An 18,612-nucleotide genomic window follows, 5' to 3' on the forward strand; every position below is an offset into this window, starting at 1 on the left:
TAGATATTGCCCTTTTCACATTTCTAGAATCTCTGTTCTTTCCTCATGTTTGTGATGTTATTCTTATTTTCTAGAATAACTGACAGTAATCTCTTGATTGAAATGGATTATCTTAGTTTACTTATTCTGTGGGAAGATAAGAAAGCAAGTGAAGACCCAGGGAGAAAAAAAAAAAAAATGGTAGTAGGCCAGATAAAAGAACAAAGCTTTAATTCCCTGGGACCTGAAAAACAAGGGAGTCAGCCCAGGACAGAGAAGTTCATCCCTGGGCTTAACTCATTAGTAAATTCTCAAAATTATTAGACAGAAAAATCAGTTAATCAGCTATAGCAACCAGTATAGAAGAAAACACACCAAATCATGAGGAGGTCTTTAAAAGCAGGAAAAAGGGCACTTTCACCCTCTTTATACACTATTTATGTGTTTTTCCTTTGCAATTAAAAACACATATATTCACATACACAAATCAGCAGAGCGTCCCATATGTATTCATCTCCAACTTAGTGAGACAAAGATCCTAAGAAGCTTCCAGGACAATGCAGAGAGAAATGGGAAGACAGGGGAGCTACCCTGGGGATTTATTAAAGGGTCTGTATAACGGTGAGTGAAGTAAATCTATCACAGACAGGAAAAGACTAGTGGGTGGTAGAATAACATTCCATACCAGGGTGGAGCTGTGTGGCAGATATTCCTCTTCCCTTCCTTGGATAAAAGCATTGTAAGACTGGGAGTGGGAGTTTTGACAGGAAGAATAAAGTGATTATTAAAGAAGGTGGGGAGCTGCTCTGTAGAAAATGTGCTTGGGACTTAGCCCAGGGCTTTTAAAAAATCATCTGAATTAGGAAATATACAACAAATGAGTGTATAGAACATATATGCATACCATTTAAAGAAATGAAAGGAAGACATAACAAACCTACCACCAAGCTTAAGAAAATATTAGCAGCACCTCTGACAACCATGTGCCCTGGGGGCCCCTGCCTTTCTACATCATCCCCTCACCGCCACCCCCCAGAGGAAACCACTGCTCTGATTTTGTGTTCATCATTCCCTTATTATAACTATTGCACATATGTTATATCCTTAAATGATGTATGGTTTTGTTTTGCCTGTTTTGAACCTTTAATTTTTTTTTTCCTTAACATTACGCTTTTGAGATTCATCCATATTGATAATTATAGCTATGGTTTATTCATTTCACTGCTGCATAGTATCTCGTATGAACTTAGCACATTTTATTTAAACATCCTACTGCTAAAAGACGTTTGGGTAGTTTCCAGTTTGGAGCCATTAGAAGTAAAAAGACTATCAATATTCCAATCTATGTCTCTAATACACGTGCAGGATTTTCTCTAGGGGTATGGATTTAACAGTGAAATTTCTGGGCCTTAGGTAATACCCACCGTGAACTTTTAATATATTACATCAAACTGTTTTCCAAAACTGTTGTACTACTGACATTTCCATCAACTCCACATTCCTCACCAACGCTTGTTCTCACTGCAGCTTTTACTTGTACTTCACTGACTTCTAATAAAGTTGAGCATCTTTTCACATATCTTTTACACATCTGTTTCCTCTTCTACAAGATGAGTATTTATTTTACCAATTTTTAATGGGTAATCTTATTTTTGATTCATTGGAGTCCTTTATTTATGCTGGGTGCTACCAATCATTTGTTGGTTATTTGTGTTGCAATCATATTCTCCCACTTTAAGGCTTATCCTTTCAACTTTGATGAACAAAGATTCTCCATCTTAATGGAGCAAATATATTAATTTTTGCTTAGGGTTTATACTTTCAGTATATTAAGAAATCTTTTCCCACCGTGAGGTGGTGAAGATATTGCCCAATTTTTTTCCCTAAAAGTGTTTTAAGTTTTTTACTTTCATATTGATTTTTCTTTAAATTTTATTTATTTATTTGTTTGTTAGTTTGTTTGTTTATTTATTTATGGCTGTGCTGGGTCCTCGTTTCTGTGCGAGGGCCTTCTCTAGTTGTGGCAAGCGGGGGCCACCCTTCATCGCGATGTGCGGGCCTCTCACTATCGCGGCCTCTCTTGTTGCGGAGCACAGGCTCCAGACGCGCAGGCTCAGTAGTTGTGGTTCACGGGCCTAGTTGCTCCGTGGCATGTGGGATCCTCCCAGACCAGGGTTCGAACCCGTGTCCCCTGCATTGGCAGGCAGACTCTCAACCACTGCGCCACCAGGGAAGCTCCATATTGATATTTTTAATTCATTTGGAATTGGGATTCAATATCATGTGTTTCTATTTAGATAACCAATTGTTCCCATTTTTAAAAAAGTTCTTCCTTTCCCCACTGACGAGAAGTGCCAATTCTGTGAATTATCAAGTTTCCATATATGTGTGGATCTGTTTCTAGGTCCTCTATTCTGTTTCACTAGTCTATTTGTCCATCTCTGTTCTTAAACCCACATTGTCTTAATCACTCTAGCTTTATAATAAGACTTGAAATCTGGTAGAGCAAGTTCACCCACCTTGTTTCTCTTCTGGCTATTCTTGGCTATTTGCTCTTTCATGCAAATTTTAGAATTACTTTTATCAAATTCTACTAAAAAAAATCCTGTTGAAATTTTCATTGGAGTTGCATTTTAGTTGAAATGCAAACTAGTTGAAAGTTTCATTAAATTTACATATCAGTAGGGAAAATTGATATGTAAATAATATCAAGTCAATCTAGCCAGGAACATGGTACTTTTCTCCCATTTATTTAGCTCTACTTTGGCTTTCCATAAAATTTTTAAATTTTCTCCATGAAGTTTGGCCTCTCTTTTGCTATACACATATATACACATATTTTGCTGTCATTTTTATTCTAACTGGTATCATGTTTTAGGACGACTTTTCTGTTTGTTATTAATGTAGAAAGAAAAGCAGTTGACTCTAGAAGCCTACATTCAGTGAACTTACTAAACTTCCTAACTTTTATAATTTATTTGTAGACTCCAGTTTTCTATGTAGATAATTATATTTTGATTTTTCCTTTCCTACCTTTATACCTTTCACTTCTTGTCTTGTTGCACTGGTTACGATTTCCAGTACAATTGAATAGAAGCTATGAGAGCAGATATCCCTCCTCTTGTTTCTAGTTTAAAGGAAATGTTTATTTTAAATTTGACTTGTTGCTATGATGTTAACTATAGGTTTTCTGTAGGTACTCTTTATCAGGTTAAGGAAGTTTTCTTCTATTACTAGTTTACTATGTGCTCCTTATCATGATTAGAAGTTGAATTTAACTGAAGCTTTTCTGCATCTATTGCTAAGAACATGTATCTCTTCTAATATGTAAACGCAGAAAATTGTATATATACATTTGTCTAATACTGATGCTGCATTCCTAGAATAAGGCCAGTTAACCCAGAACTTTTTACCTGGAGAGCCAGAAGAGGTTCAATGATATCAGAGTAGAAACTCTGCTTAAAACTGACTAAGCTGTACAAGGCTAGCCCTACTCGTTCACCTCAAGACCCTTTCTCCTCTATGGCATTGTTGCTGACTCATCCACACCTGCTCTGAGCTCTGAGAGCATTCACTATGGATGATGTTCATCTGACACTTGCCATGTGCTATTCTGTACCTGCCCTGTCTCCCAACTAGAATACAAGTCCCACAAAGAGTAGCAACTAGAAAGCTTACAACAAATGCTTGCCTAAAAAGCTTAAACTTATTCTTGTGGATATGGTGGTAAAATATGAGTTGGATAATAATGCAGCATCTTTAGAAAATGAGACTCCTGGACATGAGTTTTCTAGAGAGCGGCACTTTAGTCCACTAATACTCACTAAAACTTAAAAATCATTCTAAACTGTATTTCACACTTAACTGCTTTGTGAGTGTTCTGGCCATGCTTTATATATTTCTTGATTTTAAGCATAAGTGAACTTTTTTGTTGTTGAGTACAGTAAATCATTAGGAATATCAGTTATAATAATGCTAAAGATACAGCTGTGGACACATAATGTGTGGAATGCAGAACCTCAGCTATGGCCCTGAATGAGTCTTTAACAGGGAAGGAAAAGAAAAAAAAAAAGCTGGCATTTTCCCCCTTTGGCACTGACCTCTAGTTAACTCTCAGCAGCCAATTCATGTTTCCTCCTCCACTCTCCTACTCTCTCCACCCTCTCTTACCCCAGAATTACACAATGCAGAACTCTAGGATACATTTTTAGCAGTGATACTGTGAAAAGTTACCATTTCTCCAGATTACAACAACCTTCCAGCTTGTTTTTCCATTGTGGACTCTCTTCTCTGTACCTACTACTGACTGACCTCATCACTGCTCCTAATCTCTAGGGAGAACAAATATGGTGTAGCTAACAGCACAGACTCTGGGACCAGGCTGCCTGGATTCAAACTCCAGTTCGACACTTACAGGTGAAAGTCCCACTACAAGTCACTTAACCTCATTATTCCTCAGTTTCCTCATTCATATAATGAGAATAAACATATCTCTACCTCATAAGATTGTTATGAGAATTAAATGAATTAATATGTATAAAGTGCTTAGAACACGGCCTAGCGCATAGTAAGCATTATATCTGGAGTGTTAAAAAAAAAATGGATAAAATACCACTCTCTTAACTCTCTCTCTTAAAACTACTCAAGTATTTTTCATTTTGTGTTGTGGTTGTGTTGGTGGCGGTCATGGTATTCTTTTGTGGGAGGGGCAGTGCAGACATCACTAACTGATCCTCTACTCATCCCACCTGTCAGTGCTTCTTTCAGACCTGGAAGGGAAGGGGGATGGGGAGTGTCAAGGTTATTCATTCACTGTTCTGTTAGCCAGGCTAAAATGAGCACAGGTAAACTAACACACCATTGTAAAGCAATTATACTCCAATAAAGATGTTAAAAAAAAAAAAATGAGCACAAGTGAAGAAAATGGGGCTGTTTATTTAATCAGCATAACAGGAATCTAGGGACATGTATGACTGCTGTTTTCAAATATTTGCAGGGCTGGGATGGAGAACAGATAGCACTGGAAATTCTATGGAATAGCTACAGGTTCCCCATCACTGAGCATGCTTAAGCAGGGGACTGGTGACCAGGTGTCAAGGATGCTGTAAGAATTTTTAAACTTAGCATCAGATAACCTTTAAGATTCCTTCTACCTGTAAAATCTTGGCAATGCTAACGTGAAGCATCAAGATGTTACAGTCTAGGTGTGAGTCACACATCCAACGAGCTCCTGAAGGCACAGAATTCTGCACTCCCCACAGTGCGTAGCACATCACAAGAGATCTAGGTGAGGAATTCCAGCCCGGAGGCTGCGTAAACTAGGCTCACAGTAACAGAAACTTCTCTAAAGCTACGCGCATCAATTAGCTGATTCCAGACTTCTGTTGGGACCAATAAATTCAATAAAGCATACATTCCCAAATGGGATTTGGCAAAAAGATGTGCAGCCGAATTAACTATCAGACGGTCCTTCACTTCACCCTTCCGAGGCCGGACAAAAGCCAACTGAAGTGAGCAGACAGGTTAAGGGGAAGGGGCCGGGTGGCCCGGAGTGAACGGGCGACTGGCGAGCCGACTCACACTCCGGGCAAAGGGACAAAGGCCTAGGGGAGAGGAGAGCACGCTGGACTTGGAGGCCGGCAGCAACGCCCCAGCCAGACTGGCCACAGTCCGGGTTTGGACTGGAGGTGCAAAGGTGTGCGGGCAGTGGGTTAAAGAGCGGCAGCGAGGAAGGCCCCTCAGCTCCAGCGGAGCCCCCGCGGGGGTCCCCTCTGCCCCCGGGGAGCTGGCCTCGGGGAGCCGGGGGCCACCGGAGCCGCAGCCCCGAGGAGAGTCCTGTGGGGAGGCAGGGCGGCGCACCTGCGGCCGGCACTCAGGTCCGCACGGGGCTCCCCGCCCCACAGCCTCCGCTGCTGCTCAGCCCACTTAACCCCGCAGCCGGATTTCGGATGGTCCCGACTCCCGCCGCCTCAACCAAGGCCAGTCCTCAAGCCCCAGACAGGCGGTCCGACACTGACGCCGGAGTCCTGGCGCGGAATGTGGAGCAGCGGCTGCCTCCCGCCCGGCCCAGCCCCTGCCGCGAGAGCGACCGCCGCCATCGCGGGCCGCGGCCGGAGGGAGACGCAGGGGCCGCGCGCGCGCGCCGCTTTACCTGAGAAACCAGCGGGAGCAGCGTCTGCTCCACCGAGCGAGTTTTGATCTCGAGTCCGGAGTCGAAGGCGAGGCCAAACGGGCCGGAGCCGTGCACTGCCCCGGCGGCGGCACCGCCGGCCGGGCCCGGAGAGGCGGCCATGGCCCTCAGCCCGTCGCGGAGCCCGGACGCCGCGCCGCTGCGGACCCGCCGCCCGCCAGCCTGCCTGCGCTCCGCAGCTGGGATGCACCCGCGCCGCCCGAAGCCCCGCCCCCGGCACGGCCTCGCCCACTCTCCGCCTCCACGCGCCCCAGTCTGGAGTCCCCCCTGCAGCCCCACCCCCTAACCCGGGCCCCGCCCCTTCTGTCCTCTGTCCCCAATCCCCATCCTGTCTCTCTCAGATCATTCCTTAGTGGGTTGCACACACGTCTCAACCCCTTCTAGAACAGAGAAACAAGATACCTGAGGGCCTCCCACGGCCACGTGGCCTCTTACCAGGGCAAAGACATCCATGCCCAGCGAAGCTTCCCGTGCTCCCCAGAAGTGACTCGTCCTAACTCCGAATTCCCCACGATTACTGGAAGCTGCGCTGGGATTGAAACTAACTGGTAGACCGGGACCAGAGTCAAGCCTGTAGGGAAGGGCTTTTACCGTAAGACGGGAATTCTACAGGTTATAGTCTTTCTGGAGCTTCTCGGGAAGGTCCCATTTCCCCCTTCCACCCTGCTCTTTTCCTAACCGTATCTTTCTCACAATTTCAGCTGGACTGAAGATGAAACTTTTGATAATGCAATCGTTTAAGGAGTATCTGGGTACTTGGCAAGAAAACAGTGATTTGGGTATCTTCAGGCTACTGTTCAGAATTACTCTTCAAAAGGAAATTAAATAGAACATATGGAAAAATCACCTCTGCTCAACACTATTACTATTTAAAACTACTTTTCAAAATTACTTTTCCCCTCGTGCCTAGCGCAGAGGCACGAGGGGAAAAGTTTCTCAACAGCTGTTCAGTAACTGAAGATCATTAGTGTGTATCTCTGACCAAACTCACTTAACGGTAAGGCTAAGAATCAAGGAGCCCCTGTGTGATGGAGATGGGAGGGAGAACTGGACACCTGTGACCCTGAAGTTTCCAGAAGCAAACCCAGAGGAAGCTGACAGAAGCACACACCCTGTGAAAGGGTCCTAGGCTTATGCAACAGACTGAGAAGCATGAAGAAATATTTTGTGAACTAGCATATTTGCCAATAAGAAACTATCAAGAGTAGAAAACAATCTGAATCTGAGGCTGGCTAGTCCACCCCTTACACCTTTGCCAGGATCATTTTCTCCATCTATAATGTCAGATTGATGAGCTGAATACCACACCAGCTCGAGGTGTCAGAAAGCTCTTTCCCAAGCACTGTTGAGATGTGTTTCAAGATACCTCCACTTGGGGTTCAGCTCCATCTGCTACTGCTGCGTAGATTATCTTTGCTATTGAATATAGCCATACCTTAGGTTTGTTTTCTTCATTCAAAACATGGGGTTCTTTTATCCAACTTTATTTTCATTTGAGTCTCACTCCCCAGCCACCCTCCTCATCACTTCCTTATCTACCACAAAGTCACCTTCCCCTGGGCTTTGAGGGCTCCAGCCTTAGCCTTGGACCCTTTCACCTCTTTAAGGTGCTCAGCACCCACTCCACAGGTACATCTTCCCTTATGTAAGTTGCCCATATTTCTTAAAAATTCAGTGTCGGCACTGGTGTCAAAGAAAAGGCAAGATATAAGGCCTAAGAGATGGATGTATTCGTGAAAGTTTGACTTCACTGAAGACCAAATTTCTCAACAGAAATGAGACTAAGTTTACCACCTGATTCATTCAACACATAGTAATTTTATTTCAAAATATAAATATTTTACATTTACAAAGATGTTACATCAGTCGGTTGTCAAAGCAAGTTAAAGCTAAGAAACAGAGTTTGTGAGAATAAAGATGTATTGTTGTATTTGAATAATCTTTTTTTACTTTCAAACCTCTCTACTTTGCCTGAGAATGCAAAGATGATACATTTTCCAGAAGTTACATAAGCAATTAAAACTATATATCCAATCTTGGTTTCAAAATCAAATGGTATTTGAAATACACTCCAATCACCTAGACAAGTGGCACTGCAAAGCACAAAAGAAGGGTTTTCTTTGGGATAACTACAGTTGGAGTTACACTTTCTTGGTCACTGCCATAAAAAATAGTATTTGTTAAGAAGCCAAAATGATGTTTAAGATCTGCTTCCATACCTTTCATAGTAAAATATAAAGCTAGAAGAAAAAGTAAGAAACCAGGTGTGGAGTAAAGAATTCTGGACTTGGAGTCAGAAGCTCTGCAACTGAATTCTGGCTCCATCATTTTGTGGTATAAACTTAAGGGAAAAATCACAAAAACCTTTCTGAGCCTCCAGTGCCTCATCTGATAATACTTACACTTGCCTGTCTCACAGGGTTGTTATGAAAGCATTCTGAAAACTATAAAGTGCCACACAAAAAAGCATTATTAAAATGTAATATCAATATATCACCACTGTATTTGCACACTAATTGATCTTTGAAAAACTTTCAAAACTAAAACACAAATACTGATTCTACACACCATAGGTAGAAAAGAATCTCTATACTTGATGTACAGCTCTGAATGGCAAATATGTTTTCTTTCTGGTATCTCACTAAACTTTGAGATATATTACGGTTTACATGGTGGATGTACCATTCAGAATTCCATTAGGGATGTCTTCTAAAAGACCTGTAAACTTTTATTTGAGAGCCATGTTTCCCAAAGGACACGGAGTCCTTTGAGCTGCTCTGAGAAAAGGAGGATGGGGCGCAGTTTAAGGTCAAATAAGTCTCGTAAACACAGTCTTTGTCCCCTTATAAATTCACAATATATAAGAGCACATTAAAAACTCTTCGAAGTCCGACAGAAAGGAAACAAACCCAGCATTCCTCAATTTTAACTGACCTTGGAGTCCCCACCCCCCTACCCCATATACACTTTTGTCCTCTTGTAACATCTAATAACATCCCTTGCAACTACTGCTATAAGGAACACATTTTTCCAAAAGCTACTCAACTACAAGAGAAAGGGAAGAGAAGTAGAACAATGGGCTGAGAGAAAAAAGAACTTACTCTGCTCTGAATTGTTACTGACTGGATCTGTGTTAGAAAAGACACTTTAACCTGTGGATTTGTTTCCTTCTCTAGAAAATGACAGGATCACCTAATTAGATAAGGCTCATCTGGCACAGAATTTCTATGACTCCAGGATGCAGGCAGAACATCTTGATTTATAATTCTCTTGATTATTTTTGAACTACTAAAAAAATTAACTGTTCAGTGGTTTCACATAGCATTCTTATTTTTTGCAGATCCTCAATAAGTTAATGAAATGAATATATTTTAATGGCAAAATGGGTAAAGACAAGAAATACATAAAAAACAAAGAAATACTTGTTCTTGGTGGGAACTAGCATTTGGAAGTATGTTGCCAGAGGCTATAGTTCTACTGCGAAATGCCTCGTCATACTTTTGTAAGGATCTTGGAAGACCCTTAGAGGAGACTGCAGGGGTTTTCCTATAAACCTTGAGGTTGAAAGCTCTGGATAACTCACCTAAAATTACTTTGCTCTAATCTAACCCCTCATAGCCTGAATTTCTGAGCTTTTCTTGCTCAGTAGTGACACATCCTGAAGCTCTAAATACAACCAAAGTGGGAACTAGGGGTACTAGCAAGTCCTGATGGGTCACAATGGGTTCTTGTTAAGACCAAGGTTAGCCAGAGGATCTCATTTGCAAGCCCTTTAATGGAATAAACTGCTATTTCCAAAGCTACTTAGTTTGTTTAAATAACACTTCTTGGGTATCAAGAGTCAATTTGCACCAGTCTCAGAAGTCAAGGGAAAACTCTGCCAGCTAACCACCTCTAATGGCAATGGGTGTTAAGAATCCTTGCAAACTTAAGAATAAATAAAACTGGTATCTAAGGCAGTCTGGCAGAGATCACTTCCAGAAAACAGAGAGTGTGATAGGAATTTTGGAACTGAAGCTGAACTTACATGACATGGAGTTTATGCTGAAAATCCCGTGCCTCCTTCTCGGAAAAGAGAGGAACATACTGTGTGGGGAGATCTTATCCCCTCCATTCAGTTTACAATTGAGTAGTGAATGTGACCTTCAAACTCATCTTTAATAAAGCTATAAAATGCAGGACATTGTGATAGGATTTCTGTACTATGTTTTTACTGAAGCTACTTCTACTTCATCAATGCATTATCTGTTCCTAGGGAAACTTCTTCTTTCTGGGTCAAATCCTGAGAATCATCTTTGAGACTTGAGCTTGAAACTCCTACTTTTTCATATCATTCGATCTCAATGGCTTACGAAGATCTGTAAAACCTCCTCACTGTATCTGAGGGGGCATGTTCTCTCTGTTTTTGAGGGTTCCAGGAAGACCTCCCCCAGCTGCAGGGACTTCAAGTCCTTAGGCTGTTGCTGGAGTACTGGGGCAGTTCAAGTTTCCTGACAGGACTGGGGAGTACTCTGGGGCACCCCTGCTCCTGATACTTCAGGGTGATACTACATCATTGCTAATTTTGGCAGCTCTAAACTATTCTCTTAGGGCTCAGAGTACCCCTCTAAGCAGCTGGTATTCACACTAATAATTATGACCAGCAAGAGCCATATATTACCTCAAATTTATATTTTTGCAATATCACTTTACAGAGCTTAAGCACTTTGGAAGAACATAATTTGTATATGCACACTAACTCACTGTGCATAATATTTGCCTCATAAATATGTGCTCATCACAGCTGTAAACTTATCAGTATACCATTAACAAAAACAAACCTGATTTCTTTCTTAATACTTTTAATGCAAAGTTCTTAATTTTAGCAATACACATGATCTGGCTAAGATTTAAGGTGAGAGAAGGCCTTCTTATGAGTTATCCCCTACAGCACCCTGTATAGTGTCTGGCATAGAACCTAGAGTCTGGCAAACTCTCAAGCAACATTTTACTGAATGAATGACTGAACAAGTGATTAAAGAAAAGAATGAGTTACTTAGTGCCAAATGTAACACTTGGTGGAATACCAGATTGTAATTGTTGAAGGATTCACAGGAAATATATGAGATCTGTACAGTCTACTCTACAGACAGAGACCTCATGGTAGCCTCTTTCCTAGATGGAGTTTTTCTGAAGTAATATCAGAATAAATTTAAAGTAATTATCATTAACTATGCTTCTTAATGAGATGATATTTTAGAAAAATATGATTTCTACTTTTCAATGTTTTCCAAAAATGAAATCTTTGTTACTTAAGAACTCTTTCTCCTCCATACTCCTTTGGGGGCAGAGAAAGAGCCTGAAGATTGTTTTACACAGCGGAAAGGGCACAAAGCTAAGAGCTGGGTTCTAGTCCCAGCTCTGTCATTAACCCTAGGACAAGTCTATGCGATAGAACAGGACACCTATTCTACCTCATAGCACTGGAAAAATTGTGTAAGATATTAAAAGAAACACTGCAATATAGCAGAGTTGGCAGACTGTGGAGTCAGAAAGATCTGCGGTCAAATTTTACTAAACTTCATGACTTTTGAGTTGGTCACTTTTCTGAACCTTACCTTCCCCATCTGTGTGAAACTGTTGCAGAATAATGCAAAGCTATATGAAAGCTGATGTGAAGTGCTTGTGAAATAATATGTGCAAAAAGACTTTGTCAAATGTAGAGCACTATGCTGGTTATTGTGGTATCTGAGATATTTCAAAAGTCATAATTTAATTCAATAAGCATTCATCTAGAGTCTATGTGCAAGGCACTGTGCTAAGTGATGGGAAAATACTACACAGATGTAAAATTTTACTGCTAATAAGTAACTAATTGGTCAAATTCCAAATAGTGAAACAGGGATACTTTTAATGAATCAGAGCACTGCTGCCCCTGAGATTTTTTTCTTAAAACATTTGGAAAGAAAAACATTACAACATGAATTCTATCATACTGTTACCATTAATAGCAGCTTAATAAGTATTTAATTTCAATGTGGTCAGCCAAGTTTTAAAAATTTGGCAATACAGCAGTAGGGGATGGAGGGAGAAGGGGAGGAAGAGCTTCGGTCTCTCTGTGGTCGCCTATGGTTGTAACATACAACTAACTGAACGTCAAATAAGCCACCTGCCCTTACACTGAAGATTTGCTCTTCCTTACAGAGAGGACCATACACTGTGGAAGAAGGGAGAAGACTCATTTTTCCTGCTCAAGCAACTACATTCTCAAAAGTGAAAGCCCTCTTCATGGAAAAGTGACTGTCACAGAAAAGTTTAAGGACAGATTTCTTAAAACAGGAGAAAACTACACTGTATGCAGCAGGTAGTTTAGGACTCTTTAAAAAACTTTATAAATACATATTATAATATATATAACCAAAGTGGGAAAATTTCAAGCCATGGTACCAGTTTATAAACTGAAACTTTTCAAGCCATCTTAGCAACAGTTAAGTGAGTAAACCACATTTCTGAGCTCCAAAGCTGTGCTTTAAAATGCAAAGCACAGCAAGTCCTCTCTTGTCCGGGCATTCTGTATGGAAGGCTAGGAGGCTTCTGCTTCTTTTCCTGGGCTCTGTTTGCCAGGCACAGCTGAAAGGATAGGAGGCCACAGCTGAGCTAAACTCACAGTCAAGGTTGAATTTCCTAGAGAAATCACTGCGGTTTAGAAACCAAGTCAGTCTACTGAAGGCTTCAGATCTTCAGAAATGTCACGGAAAGTCCTTTAAGAAAAAAGACAGAATGATTAGTTTTGCTTTCAGAAAAGGGGAAAAAAATAAAACCATAGAGAAGGGAGGGAGGGAGGGAGGAAAGAAAAATAGCATCTAACCAGTAATTCATTGCCACAGAATATCTTATTTTTATAATTTGAGAGCCTTGATGAGGTTATGTAGTCACTATTTTTTTCCTGATATTTTCACTGAGTATTGTTTCAAAGTCTGATAGCTGGGCTTCCCTGGTGGCGCAATGGTTGAGAATCTGCCTGCCAATGCAGGGGACACGGGTTCAAGCCATGGTCTGGGAAGATCCCACATGCCGCGGAGCAACTAGGCCTGTGAGCCACAATTACTGAGCCTGCGCGTCTGGAGCCTGTGCTCCGCAAAAAAAGAGGCTGCAATAGTGAGAGGCCCGCGCACCGCGATGAAGAGTGGCCCCTGCTCACCGCAACTAGAGAAAGCCCTCGCACAGAAACGAAGACCCAACACAGCCAAAGATAAATAAATAAATAAATTAATTAATTAATTTAAAAATACATATATTTTTATTTATACCTGGAGAAAAATTCCCCCAAACTAAGATTTATACAGACACAAATGTTTTATATATACATTAATACCCATCTATCTCTACATCCATCAAATCAGGGTTTCTCAACAGCAGCACTGTTGACCATTTTGTGCATTGTGAGATGTTTAGCAGCATCCCTGCCTCCACCTACTACAGCTGTGATGCTGAACATGTCTCTAAACATTGCCAAACGCCCCCTGAGGGGAGCAAAATCACACCCTCCTCCCAGAACCATTGCTCTAGATAGCTATCTACCCATTTATTTATATATCTATTTTTCACAGTCTCACCTAAATTTTTGTTTTTACATTTGTGTACAGGCAAAGCTGGCTACAAGTTGCCTCAGACTATATGAATTTCAAGTAGCACTTAATTCTGGGAAGCCCTGGAAAATCTTTAAAACCAATAACCAAAAACGTGTCAATATTTCAAAGCATTTTCCGACACCCAAAACGGTTTGTAAACTCATTCTTTGATATCTTTTCAAATTTCTAAGATACCTGCAAATTTGAATCTCTAAGTCTTCAATTCCCCTAAATTATGAATGAAAATTTCTGCCTCAGGGCAAAGATGCATGAAATAAGATTAAGACTGTGGTTCGCCTGGCGACTGCTTTCTGTTGACAAGTAAGCTTAGCTGTGACCTTGAAATTCATACCTGCTATTCAATTCCGCCTCCAGGCCAAGAAAGTCTCCAGAAGGACTCAGAAGAAAGAAGACAAAGTGAAGCAAGCTAAGAAAACAGCTGCTAAGTGTTTTCCATCTCAACAGTGTATTTTCTCTAGATGTTTAAGGTGGTGACAGTGGGGGGTATGTGTGTGTAAAACCCTATAGAAGTAACACTGATCTTAACTGAACCTCAATTATCTCCTGGAAAACAAACTCCATAAGCTAGAGACAGAGAAATAATTTCTTTCTGGCCTCATCAAAAGGCACAGCACTAACTAATCTGCAGGGCTCATAAATGTGTAACTCTCTAGATTAGGAAGAAACAAAGGAATAAATATTGCATTGACAGTATTTCCTTCTTTCTTTCTTTAAATTTTTTTTTTGGCCTCGACACGCAGCTTTCGGGATCTTAATTCGCCAACCAGGGATTGAACCCAGGCCCTCGGCAGTGAACGTGCCGAGTCCTAACCACTGGACTGCCAGGGAATTTCCTTAACAGTATTTCTAAAAATGGCAAATGTCCTACCTAAACCATCTAAATACAGTATTCTTTCCCAAACCATAAGGATTATTATGCTCCTTTGAACCATAGTGGTAGAATTTCTCAAGAACAAGCAGTGCAGAATGGGGCCACATGAGACTGGGGGGGACAGAGGACTGCTGTTAACATTTTATAGTTCCTTTAAGAGCAATGGAGATTGTGCGGTGTGATTTCTCATTTACAATCTCTTTGCTCCTTGGAAATATTTTGGGATCTGCTTCCCCTAAAGTTTCAATGAGATTTTTAAAAATCCATTTATGTGAATGTTTAAATCTTTTCTGATTTAACAACTCAAGAGTTGTTGACTCCCAGCCTCCCAGAGAAGCAGAGTAAATTGTGGATGTTGAACTTACTTTTGTTGGCTCAGGATAGCAAGTGTGTATTTCCTAAACCCTCACCCGCACATCTTGTGACAGAGCACATGTCATCACTATTATGTACATTCCTTCCCTTCCAAAAATGTGGAATAAAGTTCTAAGGCTGGAGTTTACCATGGCCCCTCCTCTTTTTATCAGCCTCACAGTTATACTGCAAAAATCTTTTAATCTGATCTGCTCTTGGTTTCACTAATCTATTAATTCATCAAATTTTCATTGAGCACTTTCTATTTGCCAAACACCATGCCAGGAATGGTAACACAGCTGTAAACGAGTTAGACATAGTTCCTACCTTCAGAAAGCTTACCAATTAGTGGAAAGACAAACACACATTTATATAATAGGTATTAAGTTGCAATAGGATAAGTGGAAGATGCTATGGGAACACATAGCAGGGACATCTTATCTAGTCTAGAGAGTTCTAGTAATGCTTCTCCAAAGAAGAGTACTTTAAGTAAAGGTTATGATACTGGACTTGGTTAGGAAGGGGGTAGTATTCTTTACAGAGGGGAAAACATGTGCAAAGATCTCACTGACTCCAGGAAACTAAACAAGTTCAATATGGCTAGAAAAGAAAATGTAAGGCAGGCAACAGAGAGAGATGAGTCTGCTGAGGTAGACAGAAGGCACAAAAAGTCTGATGGGCCAATTTAAAGTTTCAACTTCATCCTGAAGGCCATGGGAAGCCACCACGGGAATCTTAAGCAGCAGAGGCATTTAACAGTTATGCTCCAGAAAAACCAGAGAACAAGATGGGAGGGAAGTAAGACTAGAGGCAGGGACCAGTGAAGAGGATGCTGAAGAAATCCTGGCATTGGGTCAACACCGTTGGGAAGACAGAGGAATGCACAGATTCAGGAAAGTTTTTAAGTGACAGTGTCAAAGGAGAGGCAACCACCAACGGAGCGGGAGCAGAGTACAGCTCCCTTCCCATCTCCAGTTCTCTTTTTTCCCTCATTATCCTAAACTGGCATCATGGGGAGTACACTCCAGCTGAAATCCTTAAGGTTAATGTAAAGATCTGGAGGAGTGGTGACTGGTTTTTGGAGAACACCTTCATACCTTATTTTGCAAAGACAAAAATAACTTCTTGCTCTATAAAAAGTAGGATGTGTTACACCGTAGCTTAACTGCCAAATACTGATCTTTCTTGACTTAGGATGGTATTACGTCCCAAAAAACCCACTGTAAGTTGAAAATATCCTAAGTCAAAAAGCATTTAATACACTTAGCCTACGAAACATCATAGCTTAGCCAAGCCTACCTTAAACTTACATTAGCCTACAGTTGGGCAAAATCATCTAACACAGAGCCAGTTTTATAATAGAGTGTTGAATATCTCACGTAATTTACTGAATGCTGTACTGAAAGTGAAGAACAGAACGGCTGTCTGGGTGCTGCACGGCTGTAGGCCTATCAGTTGTTTCTCTACCTGATCGAGGGGCTGACTAGGAGCTGCGTCTGCCGCTGCCCAGCATCACGAGAGACTATCGTACCGTATATCACTGGCCCAGGAAAAAAATCAACACTCAAAATTTAAGTACTGTTTCTACTGAATGTGTATCACTTTCACACCATCACAAAGTTGAAAAAATCATAAGTTAAACCTTCTTAAGTTGGGGACCATTTGTAATTTCTTTTATGAAAAGATACTGAACTTTGATTGAACTTTGGGTATTAAATCATGAAAGATAATCACAGTCAGGTTAAGATAATGCTTCTAAAAACAGAAATGAGTTACTAATTACTCTATCCTAGAAAAAGATAAAGCTGAGTTCCTAAAGGGCCACATTCCAGCTGTCACCTCCGGTCATAACAAGGTATGACAGAGGGCAAAGGAAAACTTGAATACAGAGAACAGCATTCCCACAGGAGTTCCTGCGACATGCCCTTACTTTTTCCTTACAGGTTTTTCTGAGTTTTAGTATTCAGAGATTGCTGCTCAGTTTTTGGTAGGCGTGAAATAAGTACATCAAATCAAGTCTGATTATCCTGTCCAAAAATCAAGAAAGTACTTGAAAATGTGTGACTGCAGGGTGTTTTGATCCTTCCCCACACCTCCCAAACAGCCCCAGTGTTAACAGAGAACAGGGGAAGCAATAGGTTCTGATGATTGAATCAAGGCCAAAATAGTTGGGAGCCCAAAGTTGTGCTGTGTCTGCGACATTCACCCTTGTGAAATAGTGCAACCACCACGATCAACAGTGAGAAGCAGAGAAAAGGGGTCCACCCTCCTTCATCTTTCCTTAGGTGGACAGTCATTCATCCATCTGAAGACACATGGCAGTACACAGAAATAGCCGTGCAAATGGGTCTTCTCAGCCACCAGCACCTGCATCTGCAATTAGAAGGTATATCTGCCTAATGGAATGAACAATCCACCCTCCATTATCACACTGTAACAACATGAGAGTTCCTAAGACAAGCCGAACCCTTCCACAGCTCATGCCTCTGTAGAGACTATTCCCTCACAGCCCATTCAGTCCTTCAACTAGGAAGAGAGCACTTCCCAAGGTTGACAGGTGCTGTGGATACACCAGTAACTAACATGGACATGACCCCGCAGTAACAGCAACCACAGTCAAGCGGGAAAAGACAAAGAATCAAGTGTATAAGTGAAAGTCGTACGAGAAAGGAAAGGTACAAGGTGCTATCTGTAAGAGCATTAAACTAGCAGAAGGACGTAACCTAATCTTGAGGGTAGGGAAAGCTTCTCCCATGAACTGACATTTGAGTTGCGATCTGAAGAATGATTAGGAGTTAACTAGGCAAGGAAAGATGGGGGAGGGGGAGAGTGTCCAGACAGAGAAAGCAGCGTGCTTGAAGTCCTACAGTTTGAATGGAGCTGGTGTCACTTGAGGCCCTGACACAAAGCCAATGTGGCTGCAGCTCAGACAGGGGAAAATGTTTCAGAATTCGTGAAGCAGACACAGGTAGACCACGTAGGGCCTTGGAAGGATTTTGATCTTCCTTGTAAGAACAATGGGAGGCCAGTTTTGGTAAGCACGACCAGATATGCCTCCATTCTGAAAAGAAAACATCCGCTGCAGTATGGAAAAGGGACCGGAGGACAGCAAGAGTGGACACCAAGAGACCGGCTGGGAGGCTGAGACGCCTGCAGCAAGCAGTCCAGGTGAGAAACCTACCAGCTGGGCCCAGGGCAGGTGGAACTGGAGAAAAAGGGGAAAGGACAGATTTGAGATAAAACTGAGAGGACTTGGTAGAGATGGTTACTGAGGAGATGGAAAGTCATAAGGATGACCACACACTGGCACATATAATTAGAGGGTAACATCTACTGAGGAAGGAAACACAGGAGAATGTTTTTTCTTGTGGGGGCGGGGGTGGGGGTGGGGGGAGATGATTAAGGAAAAGAAAGATCTTTAGTTGAAACACACCAGCTCACCTGCTTATTACTATGGGACTAGAGGCAAGTTAACCTCTCTAAGCCTCGATTTCTTCATTTATAAAATATGGAAAACAATCTTTCCTAACCTCACGTGAAAACACTGGACAGATTATGTAAAATAAGACAACGCAGGTAAAGTTTTA

General features: G+C 41.6%; 2 protein-coding genes across 4 annotated transcripts in view; both read right to left on the bottom strand.

Moving 5' to 3' along the window:
- Nucleotides 1–6,370, bottom strand: part of CTNNAL1 (catenin alpha like 1) — a 60,504-nt gene extending 54,134 nt beyond the window's left edge. Inside the window, exon 1 of the mRNA XM_082403966.1 lies at nucleotides 6,131–6,370. Coding sequence (XP_082260092.1) covers nucleotides 6,131–6,271 — 141 coding nt within the window. The 5' untranslated portion in view covers nucleotides 6,272–6,370. The remainder of the gene's footprint in view (nucleotides 1–6,130) is intronic.
- A 1,597-nt stretch (nucleotides 6,371–7,967) lies between these two features.
- Nucleotides 7,968–18,612, bottom strand: part of TMEM245 (transmembrane protein 245) — a 102,923-nt gene continuing 92,278 nt past the window's right edge. For all 3 annotated transcript variants that reach the window (XM_082403906.1, XM_082403904.1, XM_082403905.1), the window contains one exon: nucleotides 7,968–12,909. In XM_082403906.1, the coding sequence (XP_082260032.1) occupies nucleotides 12,864–12,909 (46 nt within the window). In that variant the 3' untranslated portion in view covers nucleotides 7,968–12,863. The remainder of the gene's footprint in view (nucleotides 12,910–18,612) is intronic.

This window comes from Balaenoptera borealis, assembly GCF_965194805.1.
Source record: "Balaenoptera borealis genome assembly, chromosome: 8".
Lineage (NCBI taxonomy): Eukaryota > Metazoa > Chordata > Mammalia > Artiodactyla > Balaenopteridae > Balaenoptera > Balaenoptera borealis.